The following is a 23466-nucleotide window of genomic DNA, read 5'->3' as shown; positions in this document are numbered from 1 at the left end:
TAACAAGAATTAAAATTACAGTAACAATTACAAGCAAAAAGAATATCTGTTTTGCCAACTGAAGTATGCAAACAAAACAAAACATCCAAATTATTCATCTGTTACAATTTCAGTCATTCATTAATGTTAGAGATAATTTTCTCTCTTTTTTTAAATCCTTCATCTTTATTTTTTTACATAAACAAAGAGATGTAAATAATTGAAAAAGCACTTAAGAAGAAACAATGCTTCATTAAATAACGAAGTGCAATTTTTTTTCCTGAGGTAGTTAATTCAGTACCTGAAATACAGCATCAAAGTAATTCCATAGGACATCAGAATATGTAAGAGGTAGTGTTTGCAGCCAAGCCTTTACAATAGGCTTCCAGTCCAACACTGAGGAACTCATGAAAACCATCCCATTCCGAGAAACTGTGGCAGGGGAAGCATTGTCGATGTTGTGAGGTTCAAAAACAATTTTGCAGTTGGGGGACATTGGAATACGATCTCCATTGGCCAAAGTAAGGGTCTTATTATCATCCAGAACAGAGTTCAGATTTTCAATCCATATTGCATCAACAGGTCCATCCAGAACTATCCAGATATGCTCACCCTACAAAAAAGAGAGACGCACACATGCAGTTTTACTTACATTGACCAAAAATACACATTTACTTAATACCAGAGAACATATGCTTAAATATAAATAAGGAGTCATAATTTGGTAGTCAGCATGAAATGCTATTTTTATCATTTGCTCAGTGATTTTAATCCTTCTTTTTTATCTTGTGTCACACAAAAAACGATATTAAGGAATAGTGACAAAAACTAATTTGTGCTGTACTAATCATAAAGCAGTATATTTTTTTCTCTAAAAGTACATCATCCACCCCAGCATCCATCAAGATGGATGAAAACATTTCCCATTAAATACAGTCACAGAAACAGGCACCAGGTGAGTCCTTGTGGGATGCTACCCAAGTCAGGCTTCCCATTTTCCAAGCGAGAATTGAGACTTTTCAGAAGACCTGAGTGCAAGTATGATTCCATGAAACATGATCTGCAGGTTCAATAGAAGAATTGGGAAATGCTAATATCGATTTCTTGCCAAAGCCTCTGACATTCTGATATAACCAGTGAAATATAGTGGCAATGACATAAAACTAGACAGTAGAAAATTAACTTTCCTGTTCTCATGTCAAAGTATGAACAGACCTTGCTTTTGTGTTTGAACGGTAGGACTACCTGTCTAGACAAGGAAGCAAATACCTTAAAATCTATTCCAAATCAATTCTGGAACCTCAAATGCTTGGGAAGCCTAGTGTTATCTGGCATATATACATAATTCTGACTCTTGTGTACATTGAACTCATCAGACACAAAGCAAAACTAACTACATATTCCCACTTGATTTTGTAATGGAAGATATTTCAGACAAATGGCAGGTAACAAGACCTTATGAAAACAGTATTAAATGTCTTTATTAACCATTGTGATACAATATCCATTACCTTCTTTGCTTTTAAAGTTTTTCTCCATAATGTAGAGAAAATACCATCTGTCCAGTCATTTGTAGCAACATCAAGGGTACCAAACATCTGGGAAGCTGTGATTGCCTTTGGGTTCATTCTCATCTCTTTATGAGGAGCACCACAATCTGTCATTGCTTTCATCAAAATATTAATGCATTTTGTCTTTCCTGCACCAGTTGGACCTAGAGTCATCATACCTTAAAACAATACAAACATGGTTTAAAATGAAATGCCAATATGTCATGCGACCATTTAATGCTTCATTGCATCAACGATCCTTGTTTTATTTTTATCAAAAGCCAATACAAAAGGATGTTTCTCACTCCATTTAATGCTGATTGAAACAGAATTTGAAAATATTATTAAAAGGCCTCTATAAATGTCTGCTCTGTTATGATAGGCAAGCCTATCTGGGTCTGCATCCTCCCTCAGGCAGCTCTTTTCCTTTTTCTAATGTTTGCATGCAATGACATTGACATGACTGGTGGAAAACAAAACCAGTAATTTTTAAATGTATTTAATGAGAATGAGTAGCTCCCAATGATATAAAAAATCGACTGCATCTTTCTGAAGCAAAAGTAACAAAAATATGTACCTGCATCCATCTGTGCTGACATTTTAATACATCTTACATAAAACCACTTAACAGAAACCATACTTAATTTCATCAGTGTATACATATGTTGCCTAAGGAAAATGAATCATGTCTTCGACAATAGATTGACCCTACAGTAGATCTTTCTTAGCTATGTTTTCTAAGTCACCTATTCAAGTGGCCCAGAATCTGTCCAAAATCAGATGGGACATTCAAACTGACACTTCTGAAGTCATTTAAAGGAGTCAGAGAACTCCTTTTAACTAAAGGCAACTGGACGACATAATCCTTAGTTGGCTTTGAAAAAGAAAACATCTAATCCAGTAAAATCCAGATTGCTTGATGCCTTCTTTAAAACTGAAGGGAGATGGATGTTGCCCGGAACATTGTGAGGACCCCCAGAAAATCATTTATTTGTGCAAAGTGTTACATATGAGTAAATATAATACAAGCCCTTCAACGTTAACAGAATGGCCTTTCTACTGGTTTCCAAAGTATTTCAATCAAAGTTGTTATGCCAGGCAGATTTCAGGATCCGTGCACTGAATCTCCATGCGTACGTGTGTGTGTCTCTGTGTGTGTACAAGCACTTTGGGTGTACATACTGCCTCTAGTTCAAGTAAGAGAAATCATACATTTTACAGATTTTTTTCTTGATTATTTTAAATCCCATGGTGACCTCTCCACAAATCCAAGCATCATGAATAGGACAAATGGAAGTCACAAAACTTTTTTTCCCCTCCATGTAATAATTTCTGTCATAGAAAGGCCTGAGTATCCAACTGTTCCACCTATTGGAACTGCATGACCTGGGAATACTTGGGATGTGCAGAAAGAAGAAGCATCTAAGCATAATGGCACAGTGGATCCTGAAGATTTTTGAGGAAGAGTGGTGTCTCACAGGTCAAACAGCTTTTGAGATATAACAAGAGATATATTTAATAATGACTGAAATCATTAAAACTCCCATGATTCCTATATAGAAACAGCTGTTACAGTTTGATATGGAACACTGAATCCAGCTATCTGGATGTAAATTACTAACTCTGCCCACCACTAATCAGTTCTTTGGTCTAACCAATAATCTGAATTAAAATTGTAAGGCATTAAGGGCTCAGACTGTACTACTGAATGGGTATTTCCTTTTATTTGTTTCATTAGTTTAAGATTACTCTTCTTTTATATGACATGATATAAACGTCTTCATAAATCTTTGTTCCTTTAGTTACATTTCCTTTGTATTTTTCCCCTGTTATACTAAAAATCATTAGTTGATAGAGTTTAGGGATATAGGGGACGTTTAAATTCGGGGGGGGGAGGGTTCCACTCAGCCATGAACTGCAAATCTGGATTTACTGCTATCTTTGATACCCTTCCTAGGACAGGATAAACTTTACTCAATAGCCTTTTCTGCCCTGTAAAAATGCATTTTTATAGACTGAGGTTGGGAGGGATCTCTGGAGCCTGTCTTGTCCAGTTCCCCTGGTCCAGCAGGGGCTTATGTCTCCTCAGTATAAATGGCAAGAACGATCATGAAGAGAACACTTGAACTTGTATAGCTCTCACATCTTAATCACAGAATCACAGAGTATTCAGAGTTGGAAGGGAGCCACAAGGATCACTGAGTACAACTCTTAAGTTAATGGCCCATACAGGGATCAAACCCACAACCAGTGTGTCATTATATTGCATGCATGGTAGAATCTCTTAAAGTATGGGTTTGAAAGGTTAGTTTTGGCAATCTCAGCATTACCATCTCACAGTAACATTAAACTTTAGCTTCATGACTGAACTCTGAGGGCAACAACTGTTTTCAGAACACTAAACAAAAGCACTGTTTCTGGATTCTAATGTATACATTTTGACTCGTTCTATAGAAATTTCAATCCCTGAAGGCCACACTCATATTTCCCATAAAAATGTAACACAACAAAGCTAAAATCTCACTATGTGCGCATTACACACTAAAAGAAGGTCATAACTGCTTCCTAGCAAAATATCCACACAGGCTTTAAAAATTACATCTGTTCAATTTAAAAAAACATTCGTCATGAAAATAATCTGCATTCTGTAGCAGATTATATAAAAAGTATTGCTTTTATGCAGTCTCAAGAGCTCATCTAGCATGCTAACCGTGTCGGACTCGCTGGGTTTCATACAGCTGAATAAGTTTAAGCATCCATGGTGGATGATGAATAAGCCCTGCTTTCTCTATCTGTTTTTGGATGGCTGCCTGTAGTTCAGGATACCCAGCTTTATCCAGAGTAATTCCAGGGAACAGGTCATTAATGAGACTCATAAATAAAGGTTCGTCTTCATCCACCTGTCAAGGATAAAGCAGTGGGAAATATATTATTTATTTATCGAAATTATTATAGCTGTAAACAATCTTCAAATATACCATTTAAAAGAGGGAAGCAGAAAATATTATCTTTTCCAAAGAAAATATTATAATTATACATCAGTTTTATGAAGGGAATTTTGTACAATGCAATCAAAAGTAGTATTTTCTAAATTAAATACTTAAAGCTTATAAAAATGTTAATAAATTAATAGTTTTCTTTAATATATATATACACACACACATTTCTTCATTTGTTACATAATCCAGCAAGACTTATTCCAATTATATTTTGCCTTAGAATTTTTGTAATTTTTTCCTTCTGTAAATCACCGAAACATTGCTATAGGTTTGAACACATGTACCACTGCACTGAAAAGATTAATATCAGAAAAAGAGTAATTGTCTCCACCACAAACTGGCTCCCAAGGCAAATACACAGTCTAGACATGCTATAACCTTTAAATTAATGTAATAAAAAAGATGAATACTTTGAATAGTACTATTGAAAGACATCAGGCTATAAAAGTAGGTGTCAGCCACTTCCAGTCACCTCACTTAGTGCAATTCTTACAGTGTTCTGAAGAGGCAACAGAATACCAAGAAATGTATAATTTGAAATTGTGGATTAAGAAGGATCTTTGATGACATTATTAAAAGTTAATACAATGTATCCTCCCTTTCTCTCCTTAGGGCAGAAAGAATTAAAAACAAGAGCCAATTAGAGGAACAGGTAGATCCCTCAGGATCTGATGGTTTTTCCAATGATTTTTTCAGCTAAATCTTCTGGTGTGTTTTCCTCTCTTTAAAAGACAAATAGTGCTCACACAGCCAACTGTATTTTGATTTTCCATTCACTGAGAGATCACATTAAAAACTAGAAAATAATATATTCAAAGATAGTTTTTCAAAGTGCATAATAAGTGCCTTTAAAAATCCAAACAAAATACTCTTTTGGGGAAAGTCACCAGTGTTACAGTACCAGTTTGGAGAGGTTCATGTCCCGTAGAACTCTCATCACAACAGTTTTCTCTGGCTCTTGGGGGTTAGACCTTTTCACTGCTCCAAGTGTTCTTAATACAGACAGGATGTTTCTAAGCCCAAAGTCATAATGAACCTTGAAATAATGCACAAACACAATTGGTACTGTAAAGATCAAACACTTTAAAATCAAGAGAGGGCTGAAAACTAAATTCATTAAATAAATAAATATTATTGAACTTTTAAATATTATGACATTCACAGCTCTTCATCTTTGGAACGACCAGATTTCCAGTTCTGTTGTTATCAAATCCCGCAGATATTTTCTAGCATTCAATGTCCATACCCACCATGTGTCCTTTTTGGTAGCAGACCACCATTTTCACAAGTCATCTGTAACAGAGCTGCACCTTCTAGCATTTTGCTAAATTCTTAATTTGTCAGATACACAAACAGCAAAACACGTCTCCAGATTATACCCTCTGTTTTCTGCTTGCACAAGGGCATCTTGATATACAGTACTGGGATTCATGACTAAAAGGGACAATCTGTTGCTAGTATTAAGAAACACACTGAAATTATTCAGATACAATTTGTTACATCTAAATCTAGCCCATCCTGTATGCAATGACTTTCTGCTTTGTGGGTGGTTTCATAACAACTTGGTTCAGAACAGAAGAATTTACTTCCAAAAGCCATGTGCACCCTGGAGTTGTGTCTAACTAGCTTTGGACTTAGGTAAGGTCTAGACTACCTTAGCTTTCCCTACTGGCACAGCTGAATATTTGTAGATTCGTACAAACATACTCAACTAATTTTAGCACTTGTACTTGAACATACAAATCTTATTTAACATAACTTGAAAGCATATACAAATGTTCTGTAATATATTTTCTCTTCAAGAAAATGTTCTGTAATATATTTTCCCTTCACTGCAAGTCTTAGAAGGAAGGCTATCAGGCTAAAGGTTTTAAATTACAGAGTCTCCACTACTTCCAGCTGCTCAGAAAACTAAGTGGTAAAGGCAGATATGCAAGGAGATAATCAAAATATTGTGTTTGGAGAATATCTGCTCCCTCTGGTTGATCAGAAATGTTTTTGAAGACAAGTGTATAGACTCTTTTATACACTATCTATTGTATGTTGACCTTGTCCAGCATCCAGATGCCCACACAGCTACTCTTTCACTCCCCCTGCTCAACAGGACAGAGGGAGGAAAGATAAAAAGAAAGCTCATGGGTTGATATAAAGACAGAAACATCACTTACCAGTTGCCAAAACAGACTTAACTTGGGGGGAAATATTTTAATTTATGGTCAATTAGAATATATTTGTGTGGTGAGAAACAAAGACTAATTAAAACAGCACCTTTGGCACAGTTCCCATCCCTATTTTCCAGACAGAGAAATTGAAACAATACATTGAATAAACTCCAGAATTTCCATCAAGAAATAGCTTATTGATTCCATTTGCAGATGATATGCATCTGGTGAACCAGACCATAACTAGAGTTTAAAATTACCAAGAGAAATTCAACACATTATCTGTGTGTGATGCAATTAAATAAAGGCAAGTGCAAAATACAAAAGACGGAAACAATCAACTGCACAAATAAAGAGTAACAACTCCTGTTCATTGAGTTGAAAAACAATTCAGGTGCAGAAAGACACCTCACACAAAATAACTTTGTGTAAAATACCTGACATTGGACTGAAGCCACAAGCTCCCCAATGACTTATCTACAATTATAGTAGGCTATAAAAATAGAAGTCTCCTGTTTAGGTCAGTTGAAAAGATATTTCCATTGTAGTTAGCACTTCTATACAGTGCCAAAAAGCCAGATTCCACACTCAAAGATGAACCCTACTGAAGAAGAATTAGTAAAGAAATTAAAGTTTTCAGTTGACTGACATAGAAAACACGCTGTATCAGGAAGAAGTAACACAGAATTCACTGTATAAGTAGGAAGAGTGAATATGTAGGATGAGTTATGATGGAATGGCACAGACTCTGTTCCTGGAGTTTAGAACTGAAAACCTTAAAAAATTAATATGTTCATAAGTGTAAAAATAATTATATAAGTCTATGAAAGTATATTATCTACATATCCTTTCAGTGACAGCTTACAGTAGGAAAAAACATCTCTTTTACCTGTTTAGATAACTGCTCTTCACAGAGTTTGTAGAGTGTATAGAATTTTTGACTAAGGATTTGGTTGTCTCGGAAACCAGCACTTGCCAGCTTGACTCGCATAATAATGCTACGGTCGGGCACCATCATAGCGACCGTGCGAAACTGAATCTTCAGATTTTCAGGAAGTTCTTGTCGTCCTGCATAGCCAGGGTTCTGAAAATTAGAATATATAAACTAAAACATTGTATCATGAAAGTGGAATAGGAAGGTTTATCTTCTCTGGTAATTATTTGACAAATACAGAAGCGCATGTGAGATTTAAAGGGAAACTTGAGTATGTCACAATTACACATCACTACACAGTTGCCTCAATACTGCAGTTCATAAAGTATGGGGTATCAAACGTGTTATTTGGAGATATCCAAGACACACATACAACCACTTACAGATCTTGCTGGAGCTGTTTTAAGCGGTTACTTTCTCAGGGTCTTAATAGCATTCCAGTGCTGGAAGTTACTGTCCCCTGTGAGTGTTCCCAGACCATTTCAGTGCAAAGTCAATCAAGCAGTGTAATATAATTTAAACTAATGGATCTGACCTCTCACTGAAGATGTCTAAGTCATTCATGTGGCTACCGCACAGCTCAGTTGTGACAACAGTAGTCACTAGCTGTGCAGTGATAACTTCTTAAACTCTTTCAGCTCTTTACAAACCATCTTCCCACTGGCTTTGTATGCTATTGGGGCATGTCAGGGGTCACCATTTATCAGGGGTCCCCTTGTCCCAAGAAAGGGGGCAGCGTGAATGAAGAAGAGCTCAGGCACAGCAGGCTTGATCAGAAGGCTTACAAGTGTTTATTCAAGATAGTTTCACAGACAGTTTCCTCATAGCTCATGGATCATAGTAGTAGTAATAGCAGTAGTAGTAGTTCTAGTAGAAGTAGTTCTATTCTCAGTAACATCCACACCTTTTATATCCTCTCACATCCAACACGTCATGACATTATTGGTTAACCAATTCACCTCACATACACCAAATCATCTCATTGGCTACAAGACACCACACACGCTCCAGGTAGCTCTCTTGTCTTTAAGGCAGAACTCCAAACTGCTTTCCTTAAGGGATGCACTCACTCTCACCCCTACAGTATGCCACTACTTTTCCCTCTTTTTCAAATTACAGTGATAATATTAACTCCTTTTCAAAGGTAGTACACCCTAATATTAAGATAAATGCTTCTATTTGGAGTTGTGGGTATGTAGGTAGCTAAGGAGAGGGAGATACAAGGATGCTTTTAAGGTGTTCTCATTCTTTTCTGCTGCTTTGCCTCTTGCACTGCTAGAAGCAGTCCAAGGGCACCAAACATAAACCTCCAGCAGGCCAGTGAACCAGTGCGAGGGTGGTTTCCTTCATGCTGTCTTGTAGGATTGTAGTCAAAAGTTCTTCACAGGTGGTAAAATATTGACCAGACCAACTACGGTAGTCCTTGCAGTGGTCAATTACTTTTGGTGTACTTTGACAGACTTTGACTAAAAATATGAGAAGGTCAAGTTTAAAGTCAATCTGTAAAATATTCAACTAAAAAATTCCTTAAAATATGTAGTTAATGATAATTGTGTACCTCAAGTCCTAAGTTCCAGTTTAAAAACAGGGGCAAGAGAAAATAACACCATTATTATTTTACCAAATTATTGTTCAAATTGCATTCACTATTTTCTAAAAGACAATCCCAATAATTTCAACAGGGAAATTTCAACAGGACATGAAACAGGAAAGATTTTTCACAACGATGTCACTGACATATATTTATAGACATACCATAGTAAGAAATATACCAAATTCTCTGTCCATGTCAACAACGTCACCATCAGTGAAAGTGAACTGAGGTTTCTTGTTTTTCTTACACTGAAGTACAATGTATATCTGCTGAGCAGCTACTGATAAAACTGGAAGATCAATGCGGTTAAACTCATCAAAGCAACCCCATGCACCTGACTGAGCTAAACCTAAAAAAAAGCAAAAAGGAAAATATTTTGTTAAAATATCAGATCATACAAGAGTAATTTATATATACAATAGAGCATGCTCTATACAGCTTAATGTAACATGAGAAGAACAGAGAACATGAACACAGAGTAAAATGAGAAGTAAAAACTCAAAATAAATTTGGCTTTGCATTAAAGACACCACAAAAAGAAACACCCCTTGAAAGAAAGATATGCAATTTTATTACAAAGAATGCTACACCTCTATAGCAACCACAAGGTGGAAATTGTTCAATAATGTAGTACCTAGTAGCATAAACATGCATGTAGCATGGAAACTCATCTATGCAGGGGTGAAATTGTCAAAGATGAGCTTGAGAGATACCTATCTAAATGAAAAGTACAACATCAAATAGAGATCACTACATTTCTGACAGAAGCATTGTAGCATTTTATAACAATTAATTAATAGGTAAAATATTGTTGAAGATCAGCATCCTGCTGATCAAGAGAGGGGAATGAGATGTCACACTTAAAACCACTATTTGAAACAGGACATGGAGCTCTATACAGACAGAATTACACATAAACATGAAATGAATGGCCTTTGGGAGATTCAAGCACTCCTTCTTCTGTGTCATGTTAGCAGCATTGAAATAGGAGATCTACAGTGGCAGCTTTCCAGAGCAGTAGTGGGAAAGATGTAATACTCTTCTGTTCCACATCCATTTCACGAGAGACAAAGGCTAGTAAGTCTATGCAGGAGCTTCCTGGATGCCATCTCTCCCTTCCGAAAGCCCACGCTGGACTAGTATTTCCCATTGCCTGGGGCCAGCAAGGATCTGGATCAATACCTACAAACGTTCAGGTGTTTAATTCACTCCACTGGACTGGTGGAGCTCAGCTTGGCTTAAGCTGTTTGAAGGCAGTGCTAAATGCAGAAAAAACATATGTCCAAGAAAAGGCATCTGTGTGTTTGCAGTGTTGAATAACTCTGCCCAGAGCTCCCCCAAGTCCCCATACTTCATATGTCAAAGCCTATAGCACTGGTAAAATAAATCAATGGATGGTTTATCTGTAAAGTTAATTCCTCAAGACACTCAAGCTAATTGAAGAGAAAGTACTCAAAAATCAATAATAATACGATGAAGACATACTTTTTCACTTTGCCTTGTTTTCTCTTTCATGTATTTTCTTCTCTTGTCTTTGCTCTGCCTGTTCTGCTCATATTATTCTACTTCCCTTCCCTCTATTTTCCTTGTCTGATCTTCTCTTATCCTTCAAGGTGTTCCTCTAGGAACTCTCATCTTACTCCAAATCCCATTGAGGCTGCTGTTAAATTTATTTTCTTACATTCACTTCTTTATGTTGTTTTTCATGTCCATTAACAAATTCTTTTAATATTTTTGCATTGATTTGACTTTTCTACCCATGTAATTTTGGAAGAACTCTTCAAATAATTAAAAGAGTCAAACCAGATCAAAACTAGTGGTAGTACAGCCAAAATTGGCTCCTTAAGATTTGATTCAGTCAGGGCAAATACTGCAGATCTCCCCTGAAATTCATTTCAATTCTATACGTAGAGTAATCTTTTCCTAAACTGCTTCTAATGAATTTCTCTGGTACTAGAAGGGAAAAGATACTCCAAAGGAAAAGAATTTGAGGAGAATAAAAAATTTCAGTGACTTAAAAAATTTGAGAGCAAGTGGAGTATATACAACTACCCAATGTCATAATGATACAAAGATTAAAGTAATTCTACAGACAGTTACTAAATTTAAAACAAGAAATACACAACCCTACTGTCTTTGAAAACAAATGCAGAATGTTCCTTGACTTCACTGGTATGGCACCAAGTCCTTTAACTGATGTTCTCCCTCTTGTTTGTGGAATATCAGGGTCCAGGATGCAACAAGAGTCCTTAGTTGCCCTGACCGGCCTTACCTGGAGCTTCTACCACACTGTTCTACAGTCCAGGAGCTCCATTTCAGCTCAGGCATTTCTGAACTGTGTTGTGTGCATGGCTGTGCACAGTTCTACCTCCTCTTATGCTGGACATCTGACTGAGCTTCCTGGAGGACCCTAGAACTGCATAGCCTTATCTCCAGTCCTGCCTGCTGCTGTTTCTGACTGAACTTCCTAGATGGATCCTGGATCCAAGTGGTTATTTCACATTGTCTAATAGTCACTGGACAGCTGATGGAGCAAGCTGTTGACAACCTGCCCTGTTTAGGCACTGTGGGACTGTGCTCTCATAAGTGAAGTCCCTGCCCCTGCCTTTATGGTGGTCACCCTGGCTTATCTTCCCTCAGGGAGCTGCCCTATTCTTGCTGCTCCCTGAGAAAAAAGTTATTGCAAAGGTTTTTCAAATGCATCTATTCCCTTTTGTTACATGTGCTATATGACTCTCAGGAAGCATCCTAAAAAGAAACACAAAAAAGTGGGGTTTAGTACTGTGTTTATTAAACATAAGTATCTGCTCTTTGGGATGCAACAAGGAAAAGCTCTAAACTGGATACTTTTTAACTAGGAAACTTAGGTCCATATAATATTGCCTCTTACACTTATTGTCTGTATCTTAAAGGGGTTTGAAATTAATTTTTCTATAGAATGGTGAGGTTCAGTTCTAACCAAATAGTTTTTCCTTGGGAAAGGAAAAAAATTCACTTGTTCTGTAATGCCATCTGCTGCATGGAGTTAGGAAATCTGACTCTCAGGCAAGACCTCAATCTGCGATGGAAAAGGGTAAGTTACTGAAGTGGTCAGGATAAGGCGGCAGAGACAAAGCAAGGATAAAGAGGCTAGATATTTGGATTTATACAAATCATAAACAGTTCAACAGATAGAAGTGAAATCACTGAGAAGTCAGGAGAAAAGGTGGTAACAAAGAGATACAAACATTCTTACAGAAGGAATAGAGAGGAAGATGACAACAGCTTGCTGAGATCAAAGACAAACTCACTCCAAAGAGAAACAAAGGCTGATATTCCTGCTATGAACTGATGACTACAGGTACAGAAGAAACCAGTAAATGACTTTGCTTGATGAACATACACTCAGTCAGACAGGAAGCAGGTCCCAGCCCTCTTCTGCTTATTACAATGAATAAAATAAACTGCAACACTAAAGGTCTGCACACATGAAAAATGTTGTGCAAACAGAAGTTGGTCCAAAGCTCTGGAGGTTACAAGAGATGCTTTGAGAATCTTGGGACCTTTACTGAAGATATTCACATGCACAGTTAGTTCAGTTTCTAGCTTAGAAGTATTCCTCTGTTTAAAAAATTTTGGTCAGCTTTGCTGGCTTCTTAATTAAAAGTAGAAATTATCTCCAGGCTATATTTTAGCCTTCACTTCACAATAGTGAAAATCACATTTATGATAACCTGTGTTCCACCACTCACAGAAAATGGTGATGTTCTGTGACCTGCCAGTCTACTTAAAAATAGTAGCTATAGACAACAAAGTTATCAGAGTTTGACAACTATCTCATTTTCCTAGTTTCAAAAAATTCTAGAGTTTGAAATAAGACACTACACCACTTTGCTTATTTCCCTGCCTTGCACAACATCACTGAACTTCACATATGATTGTCTTGTTTGACACAAAAATGTCAAAGGAGGGGTAAAAATCCTCCTGCTTTGGGATGAGTATGATAGAGGCATTAAAAATACCCCAAACAATAGAAATTATTAAAATCGAAATGGGAAAGAAGACATAGATAGGAAAAACCATCTGTTGTAGTTTGGGATTATTATGTAAATTCTCTCCCCTGCCACTTAACTGCCTAGGCCAGCGGTTAACAAAAGAAGCAATTAACTGTTGATCGCTGGGGTGGGGGCAGGTTTGTCTCTTTTGGGTTTTTTTTTGGATATTCTCCGGAGTCTTGGCTCGGCGGAATGGGGGAGTGGGGGCTCGAAGGAGGCAGGCTGCCCTGCTGGTTACTGCTGGGGTTTGCCTGGCTGTCTTGCCGCTGCCCACCTCGGACTACTTTTCGTGCTGTGCTGATGCTGCTGCCTGCCTTGGATTTGCTGCTGGTTGCTCGTACCTTTCTGCTTCTTGGACAGGGAACACAGGGGGAAGAGACTGAGTCCATCTGAAAGCCCACTGCTCGTCTGTTTCGCTGGAGAGGGACTGAAACTCACTCTGCAGCCAGCCGGGCTGTGACAAGGACACTTAAGTATAACCTTTTCTCCCGGAGAAAAAACCTGCTGGGTTTTGTTGTTGTTTTGTTTCTTTTGTTTGTTTTTTTTTTCCTCTCTTGTGGTGTTGGGGAAGTGGGTTGCACTAGTCTGTTTACATATATATATATAGCAGTTATCCTTCTTGTATTAAAATTCCTTTTCTTAAATTTGATAAAGAGTGGTGTGATTATCGTGGAGGAGGCCCCTCCCCTGCTTGTGGGTAAAACATTTTGGTTTTTTTTCCCTCAAACCCAGACACCATCTAAGAACATGAAGAAAAAAAAAACAAACCAAAAACAAAACTGACAAGTATGCAGGAAGAAAAAGGGAAAAATGACATGGAGAAATAAACAAATATCAGATAAACCTGATGAGTGCCTGGAAATAAGAGGAAACAGAGACAAAAATACCCTGCTAATCATTGCTAACTCACTACTGAAAAGGCAAAACCTCATAACTCTAAAATGAAAAAAACAGATATTTTCTTACCTTTATAGATACGACCAAGTCCTCTATAGTCCATTTGGTCTGAACAATTGAAAACAACAACATACTTTCCCAGGCATTTGCCCATGTCTTTCGTTGTCTCTGTTTTCCCTGTCCCTGCAGGTCCTGCTGGTGCACCACCCATACTCATGCCCAGGGCCTGTGCCAGAGTGATGTAACACCTAAAGACAGAACAAAGAGATCTATGAATCTTTTCCTGCTACTAATTACTTGAAGTCCATGAATGCAACCACAACAGTTGTATTACACAGAGTTGGGGAAGGGAGCAGAAATGGCTGTGCTTCCATGTGGTAAGCTCTCGGTTGTTGCCTTCCTGCACACGAAGCTGAGTTACCAGGTACAAACCTTGCTCCACCTGCAGAAAAGCATCCATCCAGCACTGCAATGACTACAACAGCCCAGGAAATCCACAGGTCACTTCTAAATGTTGAATACCAAAATACTGTAGTATTGTGATTTACTCATACTGTCATACACCATCCCTCCATGACTCAGCCTCATTCTGCAGCATCCAGACCCACTGCACTTCTGCCTTTCCCCCCCCTCACCCCCCATCCTCCTTCTCTCTCCCCAGAGCACACAAGATGGGCTCTCTGATCTGGCTATAGCAAGGTATAGAGGCTGGAAACAGTTCACATTCCTGTCATTTCTCCACCAGCATGCCAAACCCCAGCAGTCCTGCCAGTCACATGAGGTCTTTGATTTCCAGGAGGGTAATAGACAAGAGGGAAGATTGTAATGGCAATGGAGAAAGAAGAAGGGTGCTAGGAAGACCTTCTGCTTCAGCTTTCATCTTGGGTTGAGATCCTCAGGATTTTAACTCTCAGCCTCCCCAGATTTTGTGGCAATTACTGAAGGGTGTAGGAAGACTGTTGTTCTAACTTACTATGCTCAAAAATTACTGTAATCTCATTTTAATACTGTGAAACTCCATAGCTTTATGATATATGTGGGGAGATAAAATAGGCACTGAAAAAACACCAAATGATACCACCTAGTCCCACTTCATATGAAACAACAGAATACTCATTCTAATCTAATAGCAGTAAGAATGCTTTATCACCTTATTACTTAGTGTTCAGCTAACAGGCAACAACTTAATAGGTAAAAAGTACCACTCCTAACAACTCTGCTACTGAAAATGAGGTAAGGACAAACTCTGTACACAGTACAAGTCTTACACAGAACTTCCATTTCACTTTTTGTATCTGCCGTGACAAGGACATGTCTGACATGATGTTTAGGAGTATTTAATTTCAGTGACATTATCTTAATGCAGTGTACTACCAACAGTGTGTATTTATCAGGAATCTCTTTCAACATGGTATCATTAGCCAAACAGCACTTGACTCCGAGTTGATAAATGGAAAGCAAAGATACCATTACCTGAAATTTTTCAGAAGCTTATACAACTCCATATAGCAATACTAAAAGTGCTAAAATGGAAAAAGCCCATAAGGAGAATCAAATCTGTTCTTATACAACATGGCTTAGGTACGCAAGTTTCCCATGTTAACTCTGGAAAACATCTCAGCTTCAAATACCCTTTCAACAAGTGACAGTGGATAGTGTTCAATCTCTGCAGCTTGGTTTGGCTCTTCTAGGTTTGTCCAAAGACAGATACACCTGTTCTTTTTTGTTGTTATTATTTTAAATTCATTCAAAAACTTGTTTTCTTCAATCATGTCACCCTGTGCTAGTTTTCAGCCTCGTGTGATAGAGTACCTTGTAGAATCATAGAATTCCTGATTTGGAAGAGACTCACAACAATTGTCAACTCCTATTCCTGGCTCTGCACAGGACAAACCCCCAAACCAAACCACGTGCCTGAGAGAATTGTCCAAACACCTTCTGAACATTGGCAGGCTTGGTGCTGTGACCACTTCCCTGGCTGCATTTTAATTCTGTGAACAAATTTTGAATGACTACATTTTCTTGGTACTGGCTCTCCTGATAGGCAAAAATATTGTCAGCATAGTGGTGCTGCCATACCCACTAATCCACTGCATTTTCACTGACCTCTATCTAGCATAAAAAGAGCAGGGTGCATAACACAGAATTGGGCAGATGTATGTTACATATTAAAAGGCAGATATCCAAGTAAAGGGTTTTGACAGTCTTAAACAGCTCACTGGGAATAATTTTAGTTCAGAAACTTACAAAAATCTGAATTTTCACTAGTAGTTAAAATCTAGTAGCACAGAGAGTGCAAAGACAATTCCAACATTAATTTGAAATGGGGCTTTGAGCAACCTAGTGGAAAGTGTCCGAGCCCACAGCAAGGCGGATGGAATTAGATGGTCTTTAAGGTTACTTCCAGTCCAAATCATTATGTGATTCTATAAATGACTGAATATGCACAGTATTTTGACATTCCTATCCACACCTAAAGGAAGAAGCTCTGGCATAGCAAACACCTCTGCCTCTTGCCCAGCTGAAGCACTAAATACTTCAGGCATCTAATGCAATTTGAACGTGCTGTAACACTTCAGCAATAAAAAATTGTTGTTTGCCCTCAGAGCTTTTTCAATGTTTGCAGTCCTATAATTCTCTATAGGCCTTGTCTAAAACCATACTGGAATTAGTTATTCAATCCTATGTCCTGAGTTATTGTTTTTCACTCCAGGGTGATTTCAAACGAATCATTTGCCAAAATGCCAAATTCTCATGCAGCTACTGCCTTATTGAAAGTATCAACTCTTTGTTTAGGCTGGTGAAGTGTATGGAGTTCAGCTATATTTATCTTGAGCCCAAGTACATTTTCCGATGCCTATCAAACCTCATGCAACTCAAAGATAATTCAACTCACATTTGATAGCTGAACATATGAGCACTGGCCTCTGCTGTTCACCAGCGCTATTACAGCATTGTTGTGCAACCTAATTCTGACACACATGAAAGTTAAAGGAATTAACTCCAAGGAATTAAATCTTAGCTCCAATACTATGCACTGCGTTCTTTTTATAACTACCTGTCAGTTAAGGGAGTTATAACAAGCCTGTCTGTACACCCTAGGTATTCGTTGCAGTAGGTGAACTCTACATCAGTGATTTTGATAATGCATTTATCCAAGTCCTCAAGAAAATAAAATCGAGACTGTTTTTGCCATTCAAAATCAGAGGGGGATTTAATGTTCATACGGACCTATAAGGAAAAAGAAAAATCATTAATACAGAAATAAACTGTATAACAAATGAATCTTAAATTCCATACATTAAAAAAAAAACCAACAAAAAACAACAACAAGAAATGAAACAAACAAAAACTCAAAGCAAACAAACAAAAAACCCCAACATCAACAACAACAACAACAAAACCCTACTTAATACAAATTCCTGACCTGGAAGAACAAGCATGGAATCTGACAAGAGTCAAGACATGCAGAATTATCTTTTCAAACCTGTCTATGTCATGGTCTGAATCTCCTGACCACTTTGATTTTCCTTTGAACTGGGCACAGAAATTATGAATTGTCTTACAGAGATATTGAAGAACAGTGATGGAAAACTTAATAAAATCCCAAGTACCAATACTGGTTACACAATACAGTACAGTATCTGTGCCATTACTCACAGAAATACTAACTTGAGGACAACATTTGAATTCGTTGTACACACATCTATGTGTTGTTTATTTGGGATGCACTTTTCAGTACAAATTTGCCATACACATATTTAAATTTGCAGTAAATTAGTAGATCTGGATTCATTATTTTTGACACTTGATCTCAAAATCACTGGCCTTTTACAGACCATGTGGTGCTAGTTATTGGCTTTGTAAATACAGTGTAATGTGAAGAGGAGGTTCTGGAATCTCAGCCACTTACCCATACTGTATCTCAACCACAAAAGGAAACGTTTAGCAGAGAAGAGAATGGTTTGAGAGGGAAGGATAATATTATATGTAGTAATTAAGAACCATTTCCCCAGATTTGGACTTGCCTCTGATTTTTCATTTTACATAGAGGCCCTACAAATTTAACCAGATTTTTGTGATTTCATTTTATTGTAATATGTCACTGAATTAATTAATAATGAAATGGCCAATTAATAATTATTAAAATTAATTGAAAATTACAGGCAGAGGATAAAACCCCACGCCTATATTAGAAACCAGCAGTTTTCTTTCTAGCTTTCAGTATTTTTTTATCATTTTCCTTCTTTTTTTACACATGCACTTAATTTTTATCTTCCTAACATATGCATTAATTAAGCAATACAGTATTGAATTACTTACCTTTGCATCATGCAAGCTTTTTGAAAGTTATTTTACTTCCATTTTTATAATTATATTTTTGTTTATTAAAGATACTTATCTAAAGGAAACCTGATGCTACTCAGTTATTAAAATATTTAAAATATCTGTTCTGGTTGTTATTGCTACTCTTTGCAAATATATGGAGCCTCACTCCTTTTACCTTTGAATAATTATTACTTTAAATCAATACACAGATTGTCCTGGAAAGAACATGAATGATAGCAGCAGTAAAGGGGCTTCGTTATGCTTACATTTCTATCAAATAATGCATTAAATCTTCAAATTGAGAGAACAGTTTAATTTATAAAGTTAAATTTTTTGCTCACAGTGAATTTGTGCATGATGGGTAAAAACAACCATTTTAAACCTGAAGTCTGAACTTATGAACATACCCATATTTAATTCACTCTTATCTCTGCATGGCATCTATACGAAAACAAACTAAATCTGATATGCTCTATCACAGCTCAAATATCAGAGCTACTTAAAGGCAAGAGATTGCAAGATTTACATTTTTTAATATGTGCAAAATCTTCTATAGAAAGTCCTTTAAAGGTTTACCAAAACTTACCAAATCATCAAAGATATCCTTCTGGTGTACATGAATGGTGATTAAAGTTTCATATTTTGTGCGCTCCATTCTTGTCAGATTGTGTGTTGTCATGTCAATCAAATAATTTAAAAGTTCCAAAAACTTCTGATTTGTTGTGTGCATTACCTTTTGCACATAGCAGGAACATACATATTAATACAAACACCATTTGTTCTTCTAATGTTTAGAATAAAAGATAAATAAACAATTGCAAACATATCAACATAACTGCTTTGCATTTATTAGGTTTGGAATCCTAAATTTGGGGGGTGCAGTTTGCCCTCCATGCATGCATTCTTACCCAACAGAGTACAATAAGGTTGTGACTAGGTGAACAGGTCACATTGTGAGATTTTATTCCAAGACTGTTGCTCTGTTTACTACACATTATCTCTTCAGCTGACTGCACCCCAACATATATTCAGAACAATCAGTCTCTGAATTTAAGTATTATACATCAGCCCAAGCAGTATCTACTCTTTAAGGGGAACAGGAAACTGGAGATCTATGACATCCTCTAAGCAGAGGAGAGGGGAAATGTAGTGTAATTTTAGATGTCAATGCTAAAATAATAATTTATTTTTTGGTACCGGATATGTTACAGAATTCCAGAAAATACAATACTGACTATATACTGACTTAAGTAAACAGCATCAGACTCTGTCAGTGATGCACCTAAGACACAATAAATTACGAAGCACTGAGGTTTCATAAAGAACAGCTCATTTATACTCTTGTTTCAAATGTGTGAGCGAACAACCACACTAGCTTTCTGTAAGTATATGCTCAGCCTAAAACTCACACTGTTTGCTGAGTTAAAAATTCTAAAAACACTGGTAAAACTAACAGAGAATTAAATAACCTCCCTGCCCCCCAAACACACACACACAGTTCAGCCAAAAAACCCCAACCCAAAACCTATTTTCTAGTTAATGCAAAAGAATCTTTGCATCTAGTTAGTCTATGAACTGGAGTGGACTAAAACCAAGTCTATGCCCTTCTCAGACTTTGTACAATGCAGAAAATGTAGCACTACACGGTCTTCTGCATAGTCTACAGTCCTTACTTTCATTATCAAAGTAAAGTGTAGCACCATTGCTTTGCATTTATTTTTATGGTAGGATGGTGTTATTAGTTCTTTGTTCCGTCTGACTGTATATTCTTGATTAATAGTAATTTGCAACTGTTTATTTCACATCCTCTCCTTCCTCCTTCATAGATTCAGTGTTAATAATAACACCTTGGTTGTTAACAGCATCTTCTCCACGCGTTTGAGATTAAACAAACACTTCCTCAAATGGTTGCTGTTATTTCCCTTCCCTAATAAAAGAGCTCATCAACTGAAGAATCTAATATATTCAGTTAGAGTAGACCAACACACACAAGCAGTTATTTCCCCAAAGTTTAGGAGCTCTTATTTCTTTCCTAATTTGATTTTGAGAAAGTAATAGGATAAGACTTGCTATTTTCCCCAACTGAGAAACTGTCGCTTCCCAAGATAACTGCAGTAACAGAACAATAGAGAAAATCACAGGACAAAGAACAATTCTAAAACACATGCTGAGGGATAATGAGGAGGTGTGCCTTCTTAACACTTTTTTTATCATTCTGTTTCCCTGTTAGTTTATTTGTTATTCTGGTTAATTAACTAGTACTTTGTGCTTTTTCCTACATGCTACTTTTAACTTTTCACAATATGCACTGTTACAAATGATGATTTTAATAAATCCCCAAAGATTCATTAAATACTACCTTTTTGTCAGTTTTGGTACTGTTCAATGCCTTCTCTGCATCTCTGGTCCAGATCATTTGAATTCCCAGAAGTCCTATTTGTGCAGGAAACATGGCCTGAAAGTCATACATCTTAAAATCTGAATCGCTAATGACCATTGATGCCTGTCTAATGATGGTGTGGATTGTTTTCCTAATCCCATTCAGCAGCCGACCTAACCAGAATTCCACATTGCCCTGAAATAAACAAGAAAGTACTTTTAAAGAATTAGTTTATGAATAATTCACAAAGAGCAAAAGCTCTGTGTGACTTTTTTCCCAGTCACTCAGTCCCTCTGTATTTCCATTTCCCTCTTCATTATTCTCCAATCTTTAAAAGATTCCTTTCCTCTTTCTGCTCCACTGCCTTTCTAGACATATGTGATGGATTTGGCACTTCACAGCAGTACTGCTGAGAAAACAGGTAAAGCAATCGTTACAAAATGACACAAATGTCCTGACCTTTCTAGTCTTTGCTCTTGCTGTTCCCATTGGAAGGTTTTCATTCATCTAGTCAAATAACAGCATGATGTGAGACTGTTGGTCTCTAAAACACAACTCTACTTTAAATCAAGTTATGAAAAACTGCAATATATATTTTAATTACCTGAGCTAAAACTGGTTCAATAATATTGACCTGTTCTCCTTCTTGAGATTCAAAGAATAAAATCTGGTCATAGTGCTTTTCATGAAATCCCACTCGGCTCACATTGTCGAACAAACTTAATAAATGTGCCTACAACAGGATCAGAAAAAAGTCCTCTATAAACTGATCAGATATGGCATTCTTACTTTGTCTTTAAATGCTCTATTAGAAGATTCTGTAAATTTTGCTGCAAGTGAAAGAAATTCTCTCCAATAAATAACAAAGTTCTCCATGGTCCTCACTTAGTAATATCGACCACAAAAACATTATTGCTTTATTACTTATACCTGAATAGTGTGGGAATCAGATGCTTGTCCAAGGATTTCCAGAAGCACAGGGTCAGATACAAAAAAAAATCTTGGAAATATTAACCGTTTTTTTTCCAAATAGCCAGTCAGTGATTTCTGACAGATTTCCAACTGTTCCAGCAAATGCGGTAATAGCTGTGCCAAAGTCTCATCTCCAACACAGCACTGCACAATGTTTGATGTTTCATGGGCTCTCTGCATAATCCTCTGCCATGATTTATCAATGTTCTGAAATCTTCTGGCTTCCTGAAGTACATGATAAAGACATTAGCTTTTTCTCATGGTTGTCATATTCTAAAAAATAAATAATTCTATGAGATGAGGTAACAGTTTAATATTTCCCTTGTTGTTCAGGTATTCTTTGCAGAACTGATGTATGACTATTTATAGGCACACTTATGATGTCAAGCGCCAATAATGACCGGAGTACAAATTGCAAGAGAAAGACTGCAATGGGGCAGTTCTGGAAGATTCCTTTGCTTCATGCTGGGCACCAAAATTGTCCACATAAAGGGATTCCAACACACACCACAAAACCCAAACAGCAGCCTTCTCAGAAACTACAGCCTTAATAGCAATACACAATGTCATATAAGATGTCAGTACCAATACCTGACAAACAAAACCAGTATTAACAGTCTGAAGCTGCCACACTCGTAAGGTATTGTAGGTGAAGAAAGACAAGTTCTCAAACTGGGAGCTGAAGAATAAATATTTTTATACACTGAGTATATTGACATTAAAAACTCTATCTTCATCTAAAACAAATGAAGTGGCAATTGAGTCATAAATTATCTGAGACCTAGAATAGATCTCCAAAGACCAACCAAAGCAATTCGTCTGTTACAAGGTAGGATCATACCCAAAACATCTGTCTGTCAGGTGTTAACTAATGCTCAGTGATGAAATTTAGAAGCCTCTCCAGGCAATCTTTGCTACTGATGACTCTGTTTTAATATCTAAGCTTAATCAGATTCAGAACACATTTTTCTTCCTATTGAGAGCAACCCTTATATTTTAAAAAACTTATCACACCTTCTGTTCAGTTTTTTCCTCTCCTTCAAATCAAACAAACCTAGTTTGTCAAAATTTTTCTTGTGCATCCTCCTTTCTGGGTAGTTCCTCATTCTTACCACCTTCTTCTATGCTGTCTCAAGTTTGTCTGTGTGTTTCTTTGCCCAAAATCAGGTACAATATTCTAGTTATCGGTTATTGCTCTTTATGCATTCCACTCTTCTGCCTTCATTTTACACACCACCAAGTTAAAACTCATTTTCTGGTAGCACAATCAGATAAAGGGTCAAAAGCCTATCAAGATATATGGCAACTACTCTTCTTCCTCTACCACAAAGCTCCTTGCACACCCTAAAAATAAATTAGATTTGTTTGACATGTTTTTTCACCCTAACAAATCCACGCTGATTGTTACTCATCTCCCTGTTAACTTCCAGATGTTAACAGTTACTTGTTGCAATAGTCATCCACAAATTGCAATTAAGCCCACTCATCTATCATTACTCCTCCACCAAGCTGTTTTTCTAGAATACTGTTTCATGTCACCATATTTCGTTTTTTCCAGAATATTGGTTCCTGTATCTATCATCCTTGGAAGAAGTCACTTTAGCAGTTATCAAATGCCTCAGCTGCACTCTAGCGT

The 23466-nt window shown here is 37.0% G+C and overlaps 1 protein-coding gene across 1 annotated transcript in view; it reads right to left on the bottom strand.

The window, feature by feature from the left end:
- Window positions 1-23466, bottom strand: part of LOC139670992 (dynein axonemal heavy chain 5-like) — a 151398-nt gene that overhangs the window by 85736 nt on the left and 42196 nt on the right. The window contains exons 36-47 of the mRNA XM_071553150.1: window positions 21789-22055; window positions 21463-21591; window positions 20838-21053; window positions 19065-19211; window positions 17208-17380; window positions 14219-14397; window positions 9380-9567; window positions 7580-7774; window positions 5430-5564; window positions 4240-4429; window positions 1491-1708; window positions 281-592 (exon numbers count right to left, since the gene is read on the bottom strand). Coding sequence (XP_071409251.1) covers window positions 281-592; window positions 1491-1708; window positions 4240-4429; window positions 5430-5564; window positions 7580-7774; window positions 9380-9567; window positions 14219-14397; window positions 17208-17380; window positions 19065-19211; window positions 20838-21053; window positions 21463-21591; window positions 21789-22055 — 2349 coding nt within the window. The remainder of the gene's footprint in view (window positions 1-280; window positions 593-1490; window positions 1709-4239; window positions 4430-5429; window positions 5565-7579; window positions 7775-9379; window positions 9568-14218; window positions 14398-17207; window positions 17381-19064; window positions 19212-20837; window positions 21054-21462; window positions 21592-21788; window positions 22056-23466) is intronic.

This window comes from Pithys albifrons, chromosome 4, assembly GCF_047495875.1.
Source record: "Pithys albifrons albifrons isolate INPA30051 chromosome 4, PitAlb_v1, whole genome shotgun sequence".
NCBI classification, from domain to species: domain Eukaryota; kingdom Metazoa; phylum Chordata; class Aves; order Passeriformes; family Thamnophilidae; genus Pithys; species Pithys albifrons.
This window is presented reverse-complemented; position numbering and strand designations above follow the sequence as displayed.